The sequence below is a fragment of the Parasteatoda tepidariorum genome, chromosome 6, assembly GCF_043381705.1.
Source record: "Parasteatoda tepidariorum isolate YZ-2023 chromosome 6, CAS_Ptep_4.0, whole genome shotgun sequence".
Classification (NCBI taxonomy): Eukaryota; Metazoa; Arthropoda; class Arachnida; order Araneae; family Theridiidae; genus Parasteatoda; species Parasteatoda tepidariorum.
This window is the reverse complement of record NC_092209.1, coordinates 55,787,598-55,804,117: the sequence shown is the minus strand read 5'-3', so window position 1 is coordinate 55,804,117 and position 16,520 is coordinate 55,787,598. Positions and strand designations below refer to the sequence as shown.

Sequence of the window (16,520 nt, the reverse complement as noted above, 5' to 3'; positions counted from 1 at the left end):
TGCACATGCATTTGAATATAAATTTCTGAGATTTTAAATCTGTTATTTTACCTTAATTTTAATTAAAAAATATTTTAAAACCTGCTGATTACCTATAGTATAATTAAATTTCAATATAATGCATGGCAACTGTTGGTAGTTTTGAAGTTTATATATTTTCTTGGCAAACTTCAGTTTTTGACATTTTTGACGGGTTTTTGACGGTTTAAACCAGTATTATACCCTTGTCATGTCAAAAACCACTTTTTGACGTCAAAAACCCAACCCTGGACATGACGGTAAAAACCATGGTAATAACCGGTAAAAACCGTCATGTGTCAAAAACTTGCCAACCCTGATATATATACACAGTTATTTCAATTTTTCTACATCAAAACATGACCTGGATAAAATTTATATGCTACATAAACACATTTTGATTGGTTGATCATGCTTGACCTATGATCAACCTAAAACTTACACCAATGGTATTTTAAAATAGAATTAATTGTTAGTTTATAATTTAAAATTACTAGTTTATAATTGTAGTTACGAGTTAAAGACATGGAACAAGACAGATCAAGATATGGAAATATCCACTCGATTATTATGGAATCAAATTCTGCCTAACGAAATTATATTTTCTGTACAAAATAAATAAATATGCCATATATAATATCACACTACAAAAGGAATTGGGAGAAAACCAAAGCTTAAATAGTAATACAAATATGTAAAATAAATGCTTTATTCAAAAAATGGGGATATTTTCGTATCTTGACCTGACGCGCCAACAACAACCGCCAAGGTGCTAAATTGATTTTAAATGCACAATTTAAAGAAAAAAACTCTTAGATGTTTGCCCAGGGGTAGGTACAAGTTATACCTTTTGAGTTGATCCCTTTCTGTGATTCTTTTTTTTTTAGTTTCTTGCAGGCCGCTTCCCGGAAGTTGCTTAGATTTGGCGATTATTTTGCCACAGATCACGTGTCACAGAAATTTCCCCAAAAAAATTGCGAGGAAAGCCATAAATAGCAATATTGAAAGTGAATTTTAAAATAAATATGTTTTTTACAGATTAGACAAGATATTTATAAAAACATCATATTAAAATGTAAAGTACTTCTCAATTTCGCCGGCGCAAGTAAATTTAGTTTTTTTTTAATTATTTCCTTAGTTATATTTAAAAATAGGACTCACAGAAATCTTTTTTTTTTCTAAAAAAAAAGAATCTTAAGAACTCTAAAAGAACAAACTAACTTTTCATTGACAACTTTATTACTTGCATTGGCAAAATGGAAAAGTGTACCAAATTAAATTTAATTATAGCACTATTATATAACTTTCTGAATTTAGAAATGGAAAAAGATAGAAAAATGAAGTTATTTCTGAAATCTGAATGTTTCAATTAGTTAAAAGTCTGAAAATATCATTGTTATTTAGTTCATACTTGTCAATTTGCAATTTTATAACAAAACTTTTACAAATACAAAAGCACAATAATCTAACATACCTTAAACAAGGCTAAATAGTTACGCGACCAATCAGGAGATTTTTTATGCTTAAATAGAATCGAAAAAATCTGCTCCTGTCGATCAATCCATTTAATTACAAGTCGGCATGTTCTGTTTGCCAAGCATCTTCTGAGGCAATTTACTGTTTTACGATCCTATTTAACATAAGAACAATAGATATTACTTATTACAATAATTTGACATATAATCAATAACTGAGAACAACAGTATACAATATTGCTGTATGTCTTAAAAACCAATCTGAACCCTCTCAAAAAGCTAATATTCTTAGATTAATAAATTCTAATAGATTCACTTTGTGCCAAACTTTAGACAGAGATAAAAACTTGCATTATGATGTGAACAAATTTCTTAAGGATAGTAATAAAAAAAAATTCATGTTCTAAAAGTTCATGTTTCAATGTTTGGTTCTAGATTGAAAAAAAAAATTTTTTAAAATGACCTACCATTTCCAACACTACTGATAAATTCTATGGACATATAAATAAATGCTTCATTGCTCCATTTATGTATTTGAGATGCATTTAAAATGATTGCAAAACTGAATTAAATTCTGTAAGCTGTTGTCTAATTCTTAACCACTTCATAAAATATTTTGCTGAAAATTGAGTTGCCATACCTGAATGAACTTTCTACATGATATAAAATTATGATTTTTATGATATAAAACAAAACTTAAACAAAAAACATAGTTGTTTTTTAAAATAGCCTTGTCATTCATAATGGGTACATTTGTTTTTGCATATAATTATATAATTCAGGATCATTTTTATAAACGCTAAATTTAATTCATATATCTGTCTGAATAACTTTTGATTTACTGGTCAGATTTTCACATTCTAGGACTCAATCTTTATGGCTCGAGAAGGTGATTTCAAAAAACGTACTGTCTCTGAATAAACAACTTTTTTTTTACGGATTTGGAATTCTTATCCCCAAAATGTAAGGGGTAGCTGCAATTTGGGAAATATGGTTCCTATAGTTTGGTCAGGAGAGCGCTCCAAGGTTAGGGCCCCTTTGTTAATTTAACTTTTGCGTATTTCACTATGTCCCGAGAACTTTTTAAATGAATTAAAAAATTTCAATAGACAATTCTTACTCTTTTTAACAGGTTTTTGAAATCTCTTGTCAAAAACCAATTTTTGACACCAAAAACCAACCCTGATTTTTCCCAAGATAAGAAAGATATGAAAAGTGTATACTGAATCAGAAAGAGTTTTTGTTTCTTTGGTCCATGAAGACAGAAATTATAATGTAGTTTCTAAACAAAAACTGAAGAGTTAATCAACTTAAATTTTTATATTTTCGTTATGCGTAATTTGTTACACCCAGCTATCTCATCAGCAGAGAATACGATATAACTGTGGCTTAACAGAATAAAAGCAAAATCTAGTTAAATAATACAATATTCTGCAACAGTTCTGAGGAAAAATTGCTTAAAAGACACTTAAATTTTGTTTTCAATAAATTAGATAGACAAAAAACGAGATTAATCTATGACGAAAATATATTGAGACTTTTTATAAACAAATGCCTTTTTTATATTACATGCATTAAATGTACTATATTACCTCCAGTGTTTTCACTACAGCGCGTGAACGCGAGAATCTCGCATATTTTTTTCTTTTCCCGCATTAAAAAATGATTAACGCGAGAAGTTCGCGCACTGAATTTATCAATTTTAAAATGCACGAATCTCTCAAATTTTGGAAAAAATTAATGAATTACCAAACTCCCTCATCGACAATTTAGAGCACTTTGTAAAAGTTTAAGTCTGTGAAAACTAATCTGGAAGACCTGACAAAGAGTATGAACATGGAAATAACTTCAACGAACTTCACTATTCCATAACAGAAATAAGTGAAGAACCTATGCTGGCATATGTAGAGGACAGGAAAGTGTGTGCACAATGCTACAAATTTAATTAGTGATTCCGAATAGTTCAGCATCTGTTGCAAGGTTATTTAGCCCCCAAACCGAATTAAAACAAAATATCGTAACAGATCGATTGGTAAGCATTTGAGCAAACCTAATGAGAAAAGCTAATGAAGAAGTAGATACAGAACATTTTCCATATGATAATGCAGCAAAAATATTCAATGTTCAATGGTTTAGAAATCAGAAGATGTTAAAAATTTATTGTAACTAAACAAATATTTTTTTTAAAAGTCTATTCGGGTTTTTTTAATTTTTAGAAATCTCACTTAACTTTTTGAAATCTCACCCTGTTTTTGAGAAAGGGTGAGAAATTCTCTCCCATTTTTTTTTCTGTAATGAAAACACTGACCTCTGAATTAGATGTTTTTAAATAATTAGATACCATTCTCATAAATCAATATTTGATGATTAACTACTGTTAAAATTTTCGTATGTCTTTTTTGTTTCTGATGATTTAGTTATTAAACTAAGTAAGGAAAATGTATTGTTAATGTACTGAAAATATCATGTTTCTTTGAGTGTTTTATATACTTATATTCTTCTTTGTTTAACATTGTAGCATGAAAACATAGTACCTCATTTAGAATAGTACCTTAAGATAACAGAATATCTACTGAAAAACATTAAAACTTAAAATAAATTTTTCGTACCAGACTTTTTCTCCTTATTCGAACCATTTTCTGAAAAAGGAAAATAAGATATATATGTGAACATTATTTAATAGTTATGCAAAACAAGTTTTACAAATAGTAAAGCAGCAATCAAGTTTCTTTAAGACATTTCATTCCATAACTTAGGAATTTTTAATTAGTTATAAATTTAAATATTAAAATCATAAAGTTTTAAGAATATGTCCTCAAACAATTTAAAGAACTTAAGAAAACAAAAACTACTATGAAACCATTACCAACTTAAATGTTTTTAAACAATTTGATGAACAATAAAAAAAATATGTAATGAAACTTTTAACAACTTCCCAAACAATAATATTGAGAGAGAAATTAATTCTGAATAAATTATTAGTTTAAAAATACATGAACATTAATTATTTTCAATTTGAATTGAATAATTCAGCTTTTTGTGTTTAAAAAGAATATCTTTTAATTAAGTATTAAAATTAGAAGTCATATATATAATTTACGCATATTATAAAGAAATAAAATTTTAATCTTTCTTTTTTTCAATTCATAATAAATAAACAAGATATACTTTCTTTTTTTTCAATTCATGATAAATAAACAAGATATACTTTCTTTTTTTCAATTCATGATAAATAAACAAGATATAGAATTTCCGGAAAGCTCGTTACCGGTTTCGATGAATGTTTAATACAATATGTATCCGTTTGAAGCTAAATCAAAGAGTGGGAATCCAGACAAATAAATAATTGTTCAAAGAAAGGAGAGGGACTTGGTGCAACGTAGACAAAAGCAAAAAATGAGTATAGAGCACAAATTAAGTACAGAAATGGATATGCTCTAGTTTCGGCTCTATAAACCAGTACCTTCCTCAATATCTATACACCATAATGATAAATATTTTAAAAAGAGTAACAAATAGGTAGCTTAAAGGCATTAAGTAATCAATTTCGTTGTTTATATACTAAGGTTCTCATTTACAGAACCGAAACTATAGTATACCCATTTCTGTACTTTAATTGTGCTTTAATTACATTATTTTTTTCTTTCATCTATTGTTTTCTTAGTTGTTTAAATTTTCTTAGTTGTTTAAATTACCAATTACCAACTAAAGTAAACTAAAGCCTCCTTCATTGCCATAATTAATTATACAAAATTACTATTTTCATTATTTCCTCAATCACATATTCAGAAAACTTCCAGCTTTAAACATTTTCACTCCAAAATTAAACATTTTCAAGTATCAAATAATGCAGAAAAAAATCAACTTAAGTCACATCATGAGTACAATTCCTACCCGTCAATTCCACTCTTTAATTTAGCTTCAAACGAATGTTACTCTGTCAACCAACAACTTGCCAAATGACTTTCAGAATGTTTATAAACTCAGCGTAGGTCCCGCGCATCCTTACTCGCCGGTTTCAATGAAAAAGATTACGTAATATTCAACCAATAAGAATTCGCCACAATTTGGAAACTAAACGTAAACCTTCGCCAATTCCACTCACATTGGCGTCTTCCTCGCTTTTTTTTTTCTTTCTTTTTTTTTTTTTNTTTTTTTTTTTTTTTTTTTTTTTTTTTTTTTTTTTTTTTTTTTTTTTTTTTTTTTTTTTTGAACTTGCCAAACTGTAACGTTGTCCTTGAATAACAGTAACTCTCTCTTTTTCTTTTTTTTTATGGAAACCAGAAATATATCATTTGAAATTTAGCATCATTGCTTTATCGTAATTCAAAACAAATCATTCGCATTTGCTTCATAAATTCGCATCTCTTTGAATTTAACTGAAATAATCATATTGAAAAATATTTAATTCCGTTGTTTTTTAATTAATTAATTATCTCGCTTAAAATAAATTTATTTAGTTGAAAATACAAGGGTATTTCAGATAAATTAAAATATTTCTACAGTAGAACTAAATCGAAAGTGCTACAGTGTGCTTAAATCGAACATTATTCTGGTTCATTTCAATGTAAGTAAGTGAATCAGAATTAAATACTTTTAAATATGGCATTATTTATCGCAGAAAATTAAAAAATTTTATACAAAATTGCATCACAAATTCTATTATTTTTAGTTTAGAAATGCGCTTAAATATTAAATTCCAGCATTTTTATAATATTTCATTAATTAACTATCTAATCTCGCTAAAAATGAATCTATGTACTTAGCTGAAAAGTCAATATTATTTCTTCGCGTCATAAAATAAACGTTTTAAAAATACTGGAAACGGAAAGGTGAATACATACTATATTAAACATACTAAGAAAAAAAAATTCTATTAAATATTTTAAAAAATTCGCTTCATTAGTTCTGCAAAATTTAAATGAATCATTCAAACTTGCTTCATCTATTTTTTTTTTAATTTTTATAAATTAATTAATTTATATAATTTTGTGGGATTGAGAGTTTTTTATTTATTTATTTATTTATTGCAGACATAAAAACGGCTGGCGTTCACTTGCAAAGATTAATAACCAGTTAGGAAGAAAAAATATTCACCTGCTTGAACTTGAAAGGAAAATTAAAAGCTACATTTTGGTTGCTCATAATATTAGTAGCTCCTCGAGGTATAAAGTTTTCACCAGGTATAGGCAAGTTTTTGGAGTTCATGGTTGTAGTCTTTTTCAATCTATGCTGAAACGCCAAATGCAAAAGAGATCAATTTGGGTAAAATGGTCATCAAATTAAAAGTTTAAAATTTATAACTTTAAAGAAAACTGAAAAGTTTGAAGAATCTGTCTTTTTTTCAATCTCCTGTCCTCCGATGAGAACTTGACAAGCACTGCCTACGAAGCTTCCCAAGCAGGGCACAAAAAGTTCTCTAAACACTACTCTGACTATATATTTTAGTATCATAGGTAAAATTGAACTGGTAATTACCCAGAGGTATTCACTACCGAAACGTTTATTAGCAAAATTCATAATTTTAAATAATTATAATAAATAAAGAAAACGAACCAACAAGTTGTAGTTAGACTTATTGCAATTCAAACAGTCAGACTTTTTTCACTACCGAAACGTTTATTAGCAAAATTCATAATTTTAAATAATTATAATAAATAAAAAAAAACGAATCAAGAAGTTGTTGTTAGACTTATTGCAATTCAAACAGTCAGACTTTTTTAACCCATTAGCGGCAATTGTCGCCCTGATTTTCTTAATTATTTAAAGCAATATAAATTAGCTTTATAATTTTACAGCATTAAGTTTTATTATTTATTCTAAACAATTTAAATAATTTAAAATTGTTATTAAAAGTGTAAATTATAATTCGATTTCATCAAGTAAATAAATGCTTTTGATTTTTAAAAATTCTTCCTTTGCAATAACTGAACAATAACAATGATTCCAGAGATTTTAAAGACTTTTTTTTCTTTAAAAATTTTGTATTCTAACTTCTCTCTTTCGCGATGAATGTTTTTTTAAATAGAAAAAGGTCGTCAATGGAAAATTCAGTTTACCAAAACCGTTTCAAACTCAAGATATACAGAGAAAAAAATTTATAAGGTACAGTTTTAAGATTTATAGTATACATAAAACAAGTTTCATTTTAAATTATCTATATTTTATCATCTGCTTAATATCAAGCTATGAATTCCTTCATCTTTTATTATTTTTTTAATAATAATAAAATTACTTTATTTTACATTTAACAGATTCTTTTTTACTTACTATCTAAATACACAGAAGAAATATATTTATACTAAACTCATTTTTTTATTATCTTGCGTATTTTGATTATTTATTTGTATAAGTGTCTCAAATAAGGATATATCTTATAACTTTCGTTAAAAAAAAAATTCACTTGGAAAAAAATACACTAAAAACAAATAAAAAATGTTTCTGGGAAATCAATGCCAAACGAGTTTTCAATTTTTTTGTGTATAGGATTTATCGTTATATCGCGTTTAATATGCATTTTAAGTATCTTTTTCAACAAAAAAAGTATACACATTAGGGGTTTCAAATTCGTCATTTAGAGCATAAATTAATTAGTTTCAAATTAAAATTTGGAACAGAAAAACAAAACCGTTATCGAAATCTAACGAATCACAACTGAGGTGGACAGAATCGTAAAACCCATTAAAAAAAAAAACAAAGGAGTTGAAAAACGATTATAAGAAAAAATTCCAACAATCATCACGCAATCAAACCGATTTCGAATTTTTTCATCCCACTTTCTTCACTAGTAATTCCACAGATTTGATAGCGTTTATGTTTTATTTCCCTCCCTCCTTCATTTACACGTTGATTTTAACCACCACAAATGTATAATTTTTTTAATTTCATTTTTGACAAAGACGTTTTGTATATTTTAAGGGTATTTATTACAAAACACTTTGCACGTGTACTTTTTTCGTTTCTGTTAGTGAGTTTACTTGAAATATGTCCTAGATATGAGATTCTGATTGAGGCTAATTTATTTTTTAGTGTAAGAATTTTTATTTTGTTTTGTCGTTTGAATTGTATGTTATAGATAACCATAATAAAAATAAACTAATATACTTGTCTACATAAGTGTTCTCGGAATTAAATTATGGTAGGAGATAAAATTTCACAAATAGAAAGATTTCAATAGATTCCTTTATATCCTCCTTTTATTTTATTTCCACCACCTGCAGTAAGTAACAAGAGCAAAAACGGTCTTTGAAAATATACGGATGTGACTAATAAATCAAATAATTCCATCTTACACAGATTTTGTTAAATTTAAACACCTGGCAGGCTAGATTTATTTCTTCCACTGAGTGCAACACAATTAAATAGAAATTAAAGCACTTAGAACAAATATTAGAACGTTCAGAAAAATCCCAGCATACTCGTATTAGGACTGTGCTTAGGGGTTGTGGTCTCAGAAAATCTGTTTAAATCACGATGGGTTCTTAGAAGTTGATTAAATTTTAAAATTGAAAAAATATTTAATATTTTAATAATTTTTCAAACTTAAATTAGCAATAGTTGTACAACTTAATTTAATTATTTTTGCATAACCCAATTTTATTAGCTGTGCAAAATAAGTAAAAAAAAATTTTTTTTTAATAAATTTTTGTGTTGTAAACCAGTGTACCAGTTTAAATGTACAACATAATTTTGTTAAAGTTGTACCACTTATTTTAATTACAATTGTACAAAATTTAATTATACCTACAATTATGTTTTTCAGTGTTACGTATTTAGAAGTAAGTATAATATTTTACATTTGAAATTGTGATTGGTTGCACTTTCTTTTTCATATACTGAGCGTGTTTTGGCCACACCTCATAGAAGAAAGAAGGTCTCAGCAAGGATTAATTTAGTAGTCCGAAGTAAACGAACATAAACTGCGCAGTGGTTGAAAAATAAGAAATATTACATTACGTTCTGGGGGCTACTTAGTTGTGCAGTGGTGGTGAATACGAAAGTACATTTTCACAACTAAAGGATCAAATTTCTTGTTTATGGTAACCCGTGCTGAGGCCTTCTCTTTTCTAGGAGGTATTGGTTTGGGTGACAAGAAGTTTGTAATGGCAGTTAATATGTTTTGCGCGACCTATGCCTGCTAAAACACAAGGCACGACCGTAAATGCAAATAAAATAAGTAATGTAATTCGAAGATTATGAATAGAAATAGTATCTAAACACAGCTGCTCAGATTTTGAAAAATCGATTTAACTCTGAACCATAAAAACTATTATTTGATGCCTAGCTATGACTTATATTAATGTATACACTTTTTTAATTTCTTAACTGACAGAGTTTCTAAAGGTAAACACAAGGGAGGTGATTATGGAACACCCTGTATAGTTGACTGTATCGATAATTTTTGAATAACTATAAAATATAATTTTTGCATTCGTGAAAATAAAAAGTTTTAATAGCGTAATTTTTTACGAAGAAGTAAGGTTGGAGACGTAGTTAAAAATTCTCATTTCAAAAAAATATTCTTACTAATAAAATTTATGAATACTAGTTCCCTTTTGAACCAATTAAAATAGTTAAAGCTGAAGAAGAGATTCTGGAACTGGCGTTCCAATTATATTTTCACAAGCGGGTATAAATTAAAAAAAATAATAATAATGAAACCGGCCACATACTGAGCAAAGTTTATAAAATATGTTTTAACAGCATAAGCTGAAGCATGGTATGATTTATGTAAATGAATAAAAAAATTGCATTTGTATTTTGTATTTCAAATCTAATTATTCAACTCAACATGATAAAAATACAAATAATGCTCCTTTTCGTTTTCACTTTAACGAAATCCGGCTTATTTTTTCAGCCTTATGCATAGATCAAAAAACAGATTCAAAACTAGACTAGAAGCTGCTCTTGACCAGAGAATTTTAAGACTGTTATTGATAAATTCAAGACGAATATTATTGTTATTACTATTACGAATATTATTGTTATTGTTAGACGAATATTATTGTTATTGTTATATTATTGCTATTATTGTTACTATTAATATTAATTAACTATTAGTAAAACGATGACAAAATTTCAGTCTTCACAAATTAATATTTTCATTACTAGTTTTTTTATGGTTAATACGTTCACAATTAGTAATCAACTTAATTTTTGAAGTAGGGATTCCCCGCCGAAAAGGTCAATCATTTAGAGTTCTATAGAAGAAAAGAAATGGGGATCTAGTGATCTATTCTGTCTTGAACCACAATATAGTTTTTATGCCATTATAGGCATTACATATTTTCTAGCTTTTAAATTTCCTCTATTTCATAAATTTAATTTCTTAATCATTCCTAATTCTTTTTTAAACAATTAAATTAGATGATAAATTTTAATTCAATTCTTAAAAAGAGATACAAATATTTCTATTCCCAATAAATGTAAAGGACAACTTTTAATTTCAATTATGTATAACTAATTGTTATTCATTATCACGACAACTGAACATCAAATTCTATTTCAGACCTTTCTTTCATCAACCACATTAAAGCATATAAGTTATTAGATTTACTTTAATTTTTAATGAACTTTTTCACCTTAAATCTTCAGCCAAATTATTTAAATATTAGCATGAGATATCGAGAGACAGGCTGAAGTAGCTTTTCTTTGCGCAGTGTCTTGCTTCGATAATACGCCAACAATGGATCTCTCCTGTTTTGCAAAGCGTTGATTAAATACTACTTCTAATTAGACAGATCGTGGTGGGATTTATCTCTAGGGGTCAGTCCCAATTCATATTATGCAAAATTTATGATTTTACTAGCGATGGCAATACTCTTTCTACTTTGCACCTTAAGGTCTGTTCCGAAAAAAAGGTTTTAGGATTATCATCATCTACTTAAATTAGTTATTTATACCAACTACTGTCAAATATTTTTCATTTTATCTTTTAAATTCACTGCAACCAAAACTATGGTTCAAAGTTGAACTATATTATCATACTTCTTAAACTTGATTATACGATACCACTGATGTATACCATCAACTTTAACATGGTTTAATTTAACACCTGATTATAATAAAATAGCAGCATGTTGTGGTACTGATATTATGGTACAACGTTGAGCCGATTTTTCCTAGAATGTATAGTTGTTTGTCTTTTAGTCTAAATGGAATCTTTTTTAGCGCCACTTTAAAGTCATATACAAATTAAGGACAATGTTACAGAATTGTCAAGGTAACAACAAACAAAAGACAGAACAAAAATAATTATTATCCAATATATGAAACAAAACATTTTACAGAAACAGTTTTTTTATAAATATATAAAATTAGATTTATTCATTAATATTTGGCATACTCACTTTTATTCTGAAGACTTGATTTAGCATGTTAAATTCAGATGTTTCCATTTAACATGCATTTTTTTTTTCTTTACAACTATGTTTGTTGTACATTGCAATACGCAATATTGCAAACCAATCCAAAATCCGATGCTATATGATAAAGATTCGCAATAACTATCTCGTGAGTTTAAGACTTTAATTTTTGTTTTAAATTTTTAAACCTTAAATCTGCACCGAAAATCATTAAAATAATGTAGATTTAACAAAATAATCAAAGTAATTATTTGTTCTTTAATTTAAATTAATAAAAAAATTTGGAGCTCTTGATTTAAAATTTATTTTTAATAAATCATTTTCGATTAAAATGGGTTTTTAGAGCATCAGGTAGTCAATAGCTAAGAATCATAACATGCATGTACCTATATATGAATAGGCATTCGAAACTTTAATTAAAAAACCTTTAGTAATTACACAGTAATTTAATTCAAATATGTTTTAAAATAATTAAATTTAAACTAATATGAAAAACACCTTTTTAAATTTCTTAAAGTTTAAATTTCGTTATAAAAAAAATTTATAAAGATAATTAAATTAAGCATAAATTATTAAGCATTTAAAAGTTACTTCATTTTTATTATTTCAGTTTCAAAGCAATAGTCAACGAGCTAACAATCTATTATACTCAATTTTTAAATTAACATAATTGAAAAAAAAAAGTTTTGAAATTTATTCTACAAATAAAAATTTTAGAAATACCATTGAGATTTGTAAAATCAGTATAATTTTCAAATTCATTGATTTGCCAAATTTAAACATTCTATTTCGTATGTAAGCATAATAAGTAATTGAGGCGTTGCATATCAAGTCCATGATATTGAGATAAACGATAATCGAGCCCAGCGTTTTATTTTAACAATTACGGGTTACATCCAAGACCAATTTAACTTAAGAATTTTCTTTAATAAAAAATAGCCTTTAGGGATAGAAGTCTGCTTTCTGTACTCATGTCTGTTTTACGTAGACGTGTACACAAAGCAGACCATTTAAACCACACTTTTTAAAGTGAAATAGTTCTTCGAAAAATATAATTAATGCTGGTGTATTCCGAATATTTTTTTGGTATGCCATTATATTATTAAAAAAAAATTTAAAAATAAAAGCATTTATTGATAATTCAAAAGTCTTATTGTAAAAGTAATATTATAACAATAAACTAAACATGAGGATTAATAAAAAAAAATATATGACTCTTCTACTTTTTATTCATTATCGTGATTTTGATTCATAGTAAAAACTAATTACACTATTTTTAAATTTAGCAAAAAACAAACAATTTTCAAAGTAAAGTACGCAATATTTAAGGAAAATACAAATGTGTAACTAATAATAAAAGTAATTATTGCAATCATAACCTAAATATAAGGATTGTATCAGTCAGAAAATTGTCCCAGTTTTGATTTATACTTATAATTGTGATAAATAAAATAAAAACTTATTAATTTCAATTACATATAAAATGATTAACTTATTGTATATATTAATTGAAAATTTTATTAACTATGTTACAATTTTCATAATAATTTAATAAATTTATAATAAACAATTTCCTAAACGAAATAAGGAACATTGATAATGCAAAAATCATGCATAGACAGTGTAATAATTTAAATTAATAATCAAATTAATAATAAAATAAATAATTTAAATTAATAATAGATTAATAAATTAAAATAAATTAATATTAATAATAATTTAAATTAATAATTTAATTTTTTTTTTATGAAGATACATGAAAAACGGGTGTAATGAACAATTTTCAGATCAAAATACAGAACATTCATTAATTATTAAATACTTCTTATAGTAAAAGTTTTAAATGTCATTAAATGTATTTGTGTATTTTTTTAATGTTAAAGGATAGTGAATTTATTAAGAGCCTGAAACAAAAAAATTATAATTATTATTAGTTATTTAAATAAAAATGCAACGAAACAATTTAAAACCTAAATTTAATTCGTTATTTTCTTCAAATTTAATCCGTTCTTTAATTCTAAAGTTACGCATGGGAAGTGCAATAATCCTAATTAATAACCTAAATATGATCGATGAAATAAGACTTATATGAACAATTTTCAAAGCAAAATACAGATAATTCATTAATTATCACATACGCTTTATAGTAAAAGTTTTTAATAAAATTATAAACTAAATGTAAGGATCAATAAAAAATGGCAGCAACTTTAAATACATAGTAATAATTTCGATTTATAGCAAAACTAATTATACATATTATGTAATAAAAAATTTAATTATATATTTAATTATTAAGAGATAGTAAAATTATTAAGAGCCTGAAACAAAACAAAAATATTATTATTCATCTTAACAAAAATGCAACGAAGCAATTTTCAATTTAAAATTTAATTCGTTCTTTTTAAATTTATTATTAGTTAAGTGGTGGTCTAACTTCCCGATATCTATTCATACTATTAAAATTACTGATCGTACTTACAAATAAGGGTGGCATTTTATATGCCCTTGACTAACTACCTGATGCCCTAAAAACCAATCGCAGAAGAAGGGAGAAGGCAAAGTGACTTATCTAAAAAAAACCCATTCTCTTACGTTTCTTATCACATCAAATCCTAAACCAACTTAAGAGTCAAAGATATCAGCATTCAATATTTATAAAAATTATCATAATCATTTAATACTGAACTCACCTTTGCGTATGTTAACAAAACACAGTAAATTATTTGTAAAATAATAATTTGTTTCAGAACTGAACATTTAAAATCATGTAACAGAAGGGGGAAAAAAAATTCTGGCAAAAATATTTTTTGATATTTATTATTCATATTACTGCGAATTGGAGCAAAATGTATAAACTCGAACCTCAAGGTAAGTTTTTTAAACACATGATTTAATGCATAAACTTGATATTACAAAACTGTGTGACACATCAACAATGGAAAAAAATGTAACATTCGATAATTATTAACGGTTCGACAATTATTAATTACTAACTGTGAGAGAATTATTAACTGTTTAACTTTTAGGGAAAAACAATATGCGGGCCAGCTCAACAGACAGCACGAATTCAAGCACTAAGTTAGAATTAAACTAGTTGAAATGTTTAACTACTAGTTTGTATATAAACCTAGCACGAGCTTTTTCTTGAAATTACAATTTGTTTAAAAGTTATTGCAATTTTAAATGCGAATTTTTCCTTTTATTTTTTTCTTTAATATATATTTTATTTCTTTGAGCCAAATCTATAAAACTTAGAAATTATAATTTACGGAGGTGTGTATAAAAATGTACAAAAAATTCTATGCAATAAAAAAAAATGTTAAATTAGATTATTGGTTTGAGAATTATTAATTGTTAAAACTTAAAGTAAAAAAAAAGTTTTTTTGTCCGATCTACTGCCCGCTGAAATGCAACTATAGAGTCAAAATTTGATGACGTTCTGAAAAGGCCATTTTCAATTACAAACTTAAATCTTTTAACTAAACTAAAAAAAAATCTTTTTTTTAAAACAAAAATATCGAATTTTAAGGGGGGGGGGACAAAGATGAATGAGAGACCATAACGGGGGTTGGCGAGCGGAGCGAGCAGAGGCAGAGCCTCCAAATGAAAAAAAAAAAGAAAGAAAGAAAATATAACGATGTAATTAAGCAGTGTCGACATCCTATTGACAATTAATTAATACACAAAAACTTGTAATCTGAATTTCTATTAGTATTATTTTTATTACCGTATTTACTTATATTTATTACTGTGCACAGTTACTTTATTATCTGTAATACTAATAGTATTTTTTACTAAATTACAATTAATTTTTTTATTAAGGAATCAAGTTTTTTTATTGGATAAGCACTTGGCTTAAGAGAATTATTCTATGAAAAGTAAAAAATGATTTTCAAAGAAATTTAATCTATTTTTATGACATTTTAGATCATAAAAATGGATTAAATTTCTTTGAAAATGACGACATTCTTACTTCATTTTAGGTCATAAAAACAAATTATTTTTTTACCTTTTAGTAAATTTAAGAATATTTTGTTGGAAAAGAAGAAAACTTATACAAACATCTACATTAACTTGAACTCGAAAATATGGATTTAATTTTGATGAATATATATTACAATGTTTTTTCCTATTAATTTAAGCAGGTCATATTTTGATCCCTCCATTGATTGCGTAAAATTATACTCCTCTTTATAGGGGAGTTCTAATCGGGGAGTTTCCCCTACACATACACACTCCTTTGCACGTTATTGCAATACATTAAAATAATACTGATTTTAATAAAATCATAAGTTAGAAGAGAAAAAAACACTGTTTCAATTCAATACTCAATACGATTATCGTTATCATTAAAAGCAATAATAAGCAAAACGTCCTGAAATATATGAATTTCAAGAAAATTATTTACTCTTATTTTCATTAAATTTCAGTTATAAAAAGGATATTTTTGTCATTGAAACTTATTATGATATTTACTTCACATTATATTCAATTGAAATTGACTCTTTTCGCTTTATAACAATAATATAATTTTTGTTTGAAGTAATAATCCAATTTCTTACAGAAAGTCTAAGATTTTCATGGGCTTTTTCGAGATTAGCGTGTTTTAAGTAAATGGTGGTTTGAATCAGTGTCGCCAGAACTTAAGATTAAAAAGTAGCGA

At 26.3% G+C, this 16,520-nt stretch overlaps 1 protein-coding gene across 15 annotated transcripts in view; it reads right to left on the bottom strand.

Annotated features, from left to right (window-relative positions):
* The window catches only part of LOC107449188 (uncharacterized), a 50,651-nt gene that overhangs the window by 31,983 nt on the left and 2,148 nt on the right, over positions 1-16,520 (bottom strand). For 4 of the 15 annotated variants that reach the window (XM_071181586.1, XM_071181584.1, XM_071181588.1 and 1 more), the window contains exons 2-4: positions 6,591-6,725; positions 4,103-4,132; positions 1,493-1,648 (exon numbers count right to left, since the gene is read on the bottom strand). In XM_071181586.1, coding sequence (XP_071037687.1) covers positions 1,493-1,648; positions 4,103-4,132; positions 6,591-6,725 — 321 coding nt within the window. Of the gene's footprint in view, positions 1-1,492; positions 1,649-4,102; positions 4,133-4,661; positions 5,651-6,590; positions 6,726-11,842; positions 13,216-14,336; positions 14,371-16,520 lie in introns of those variants that run through there. The other 11 variants (XM_016064644.4, XM_016064643.4, XM_043053743.2 and 8 more) reach the window with 11 other exon arrangements.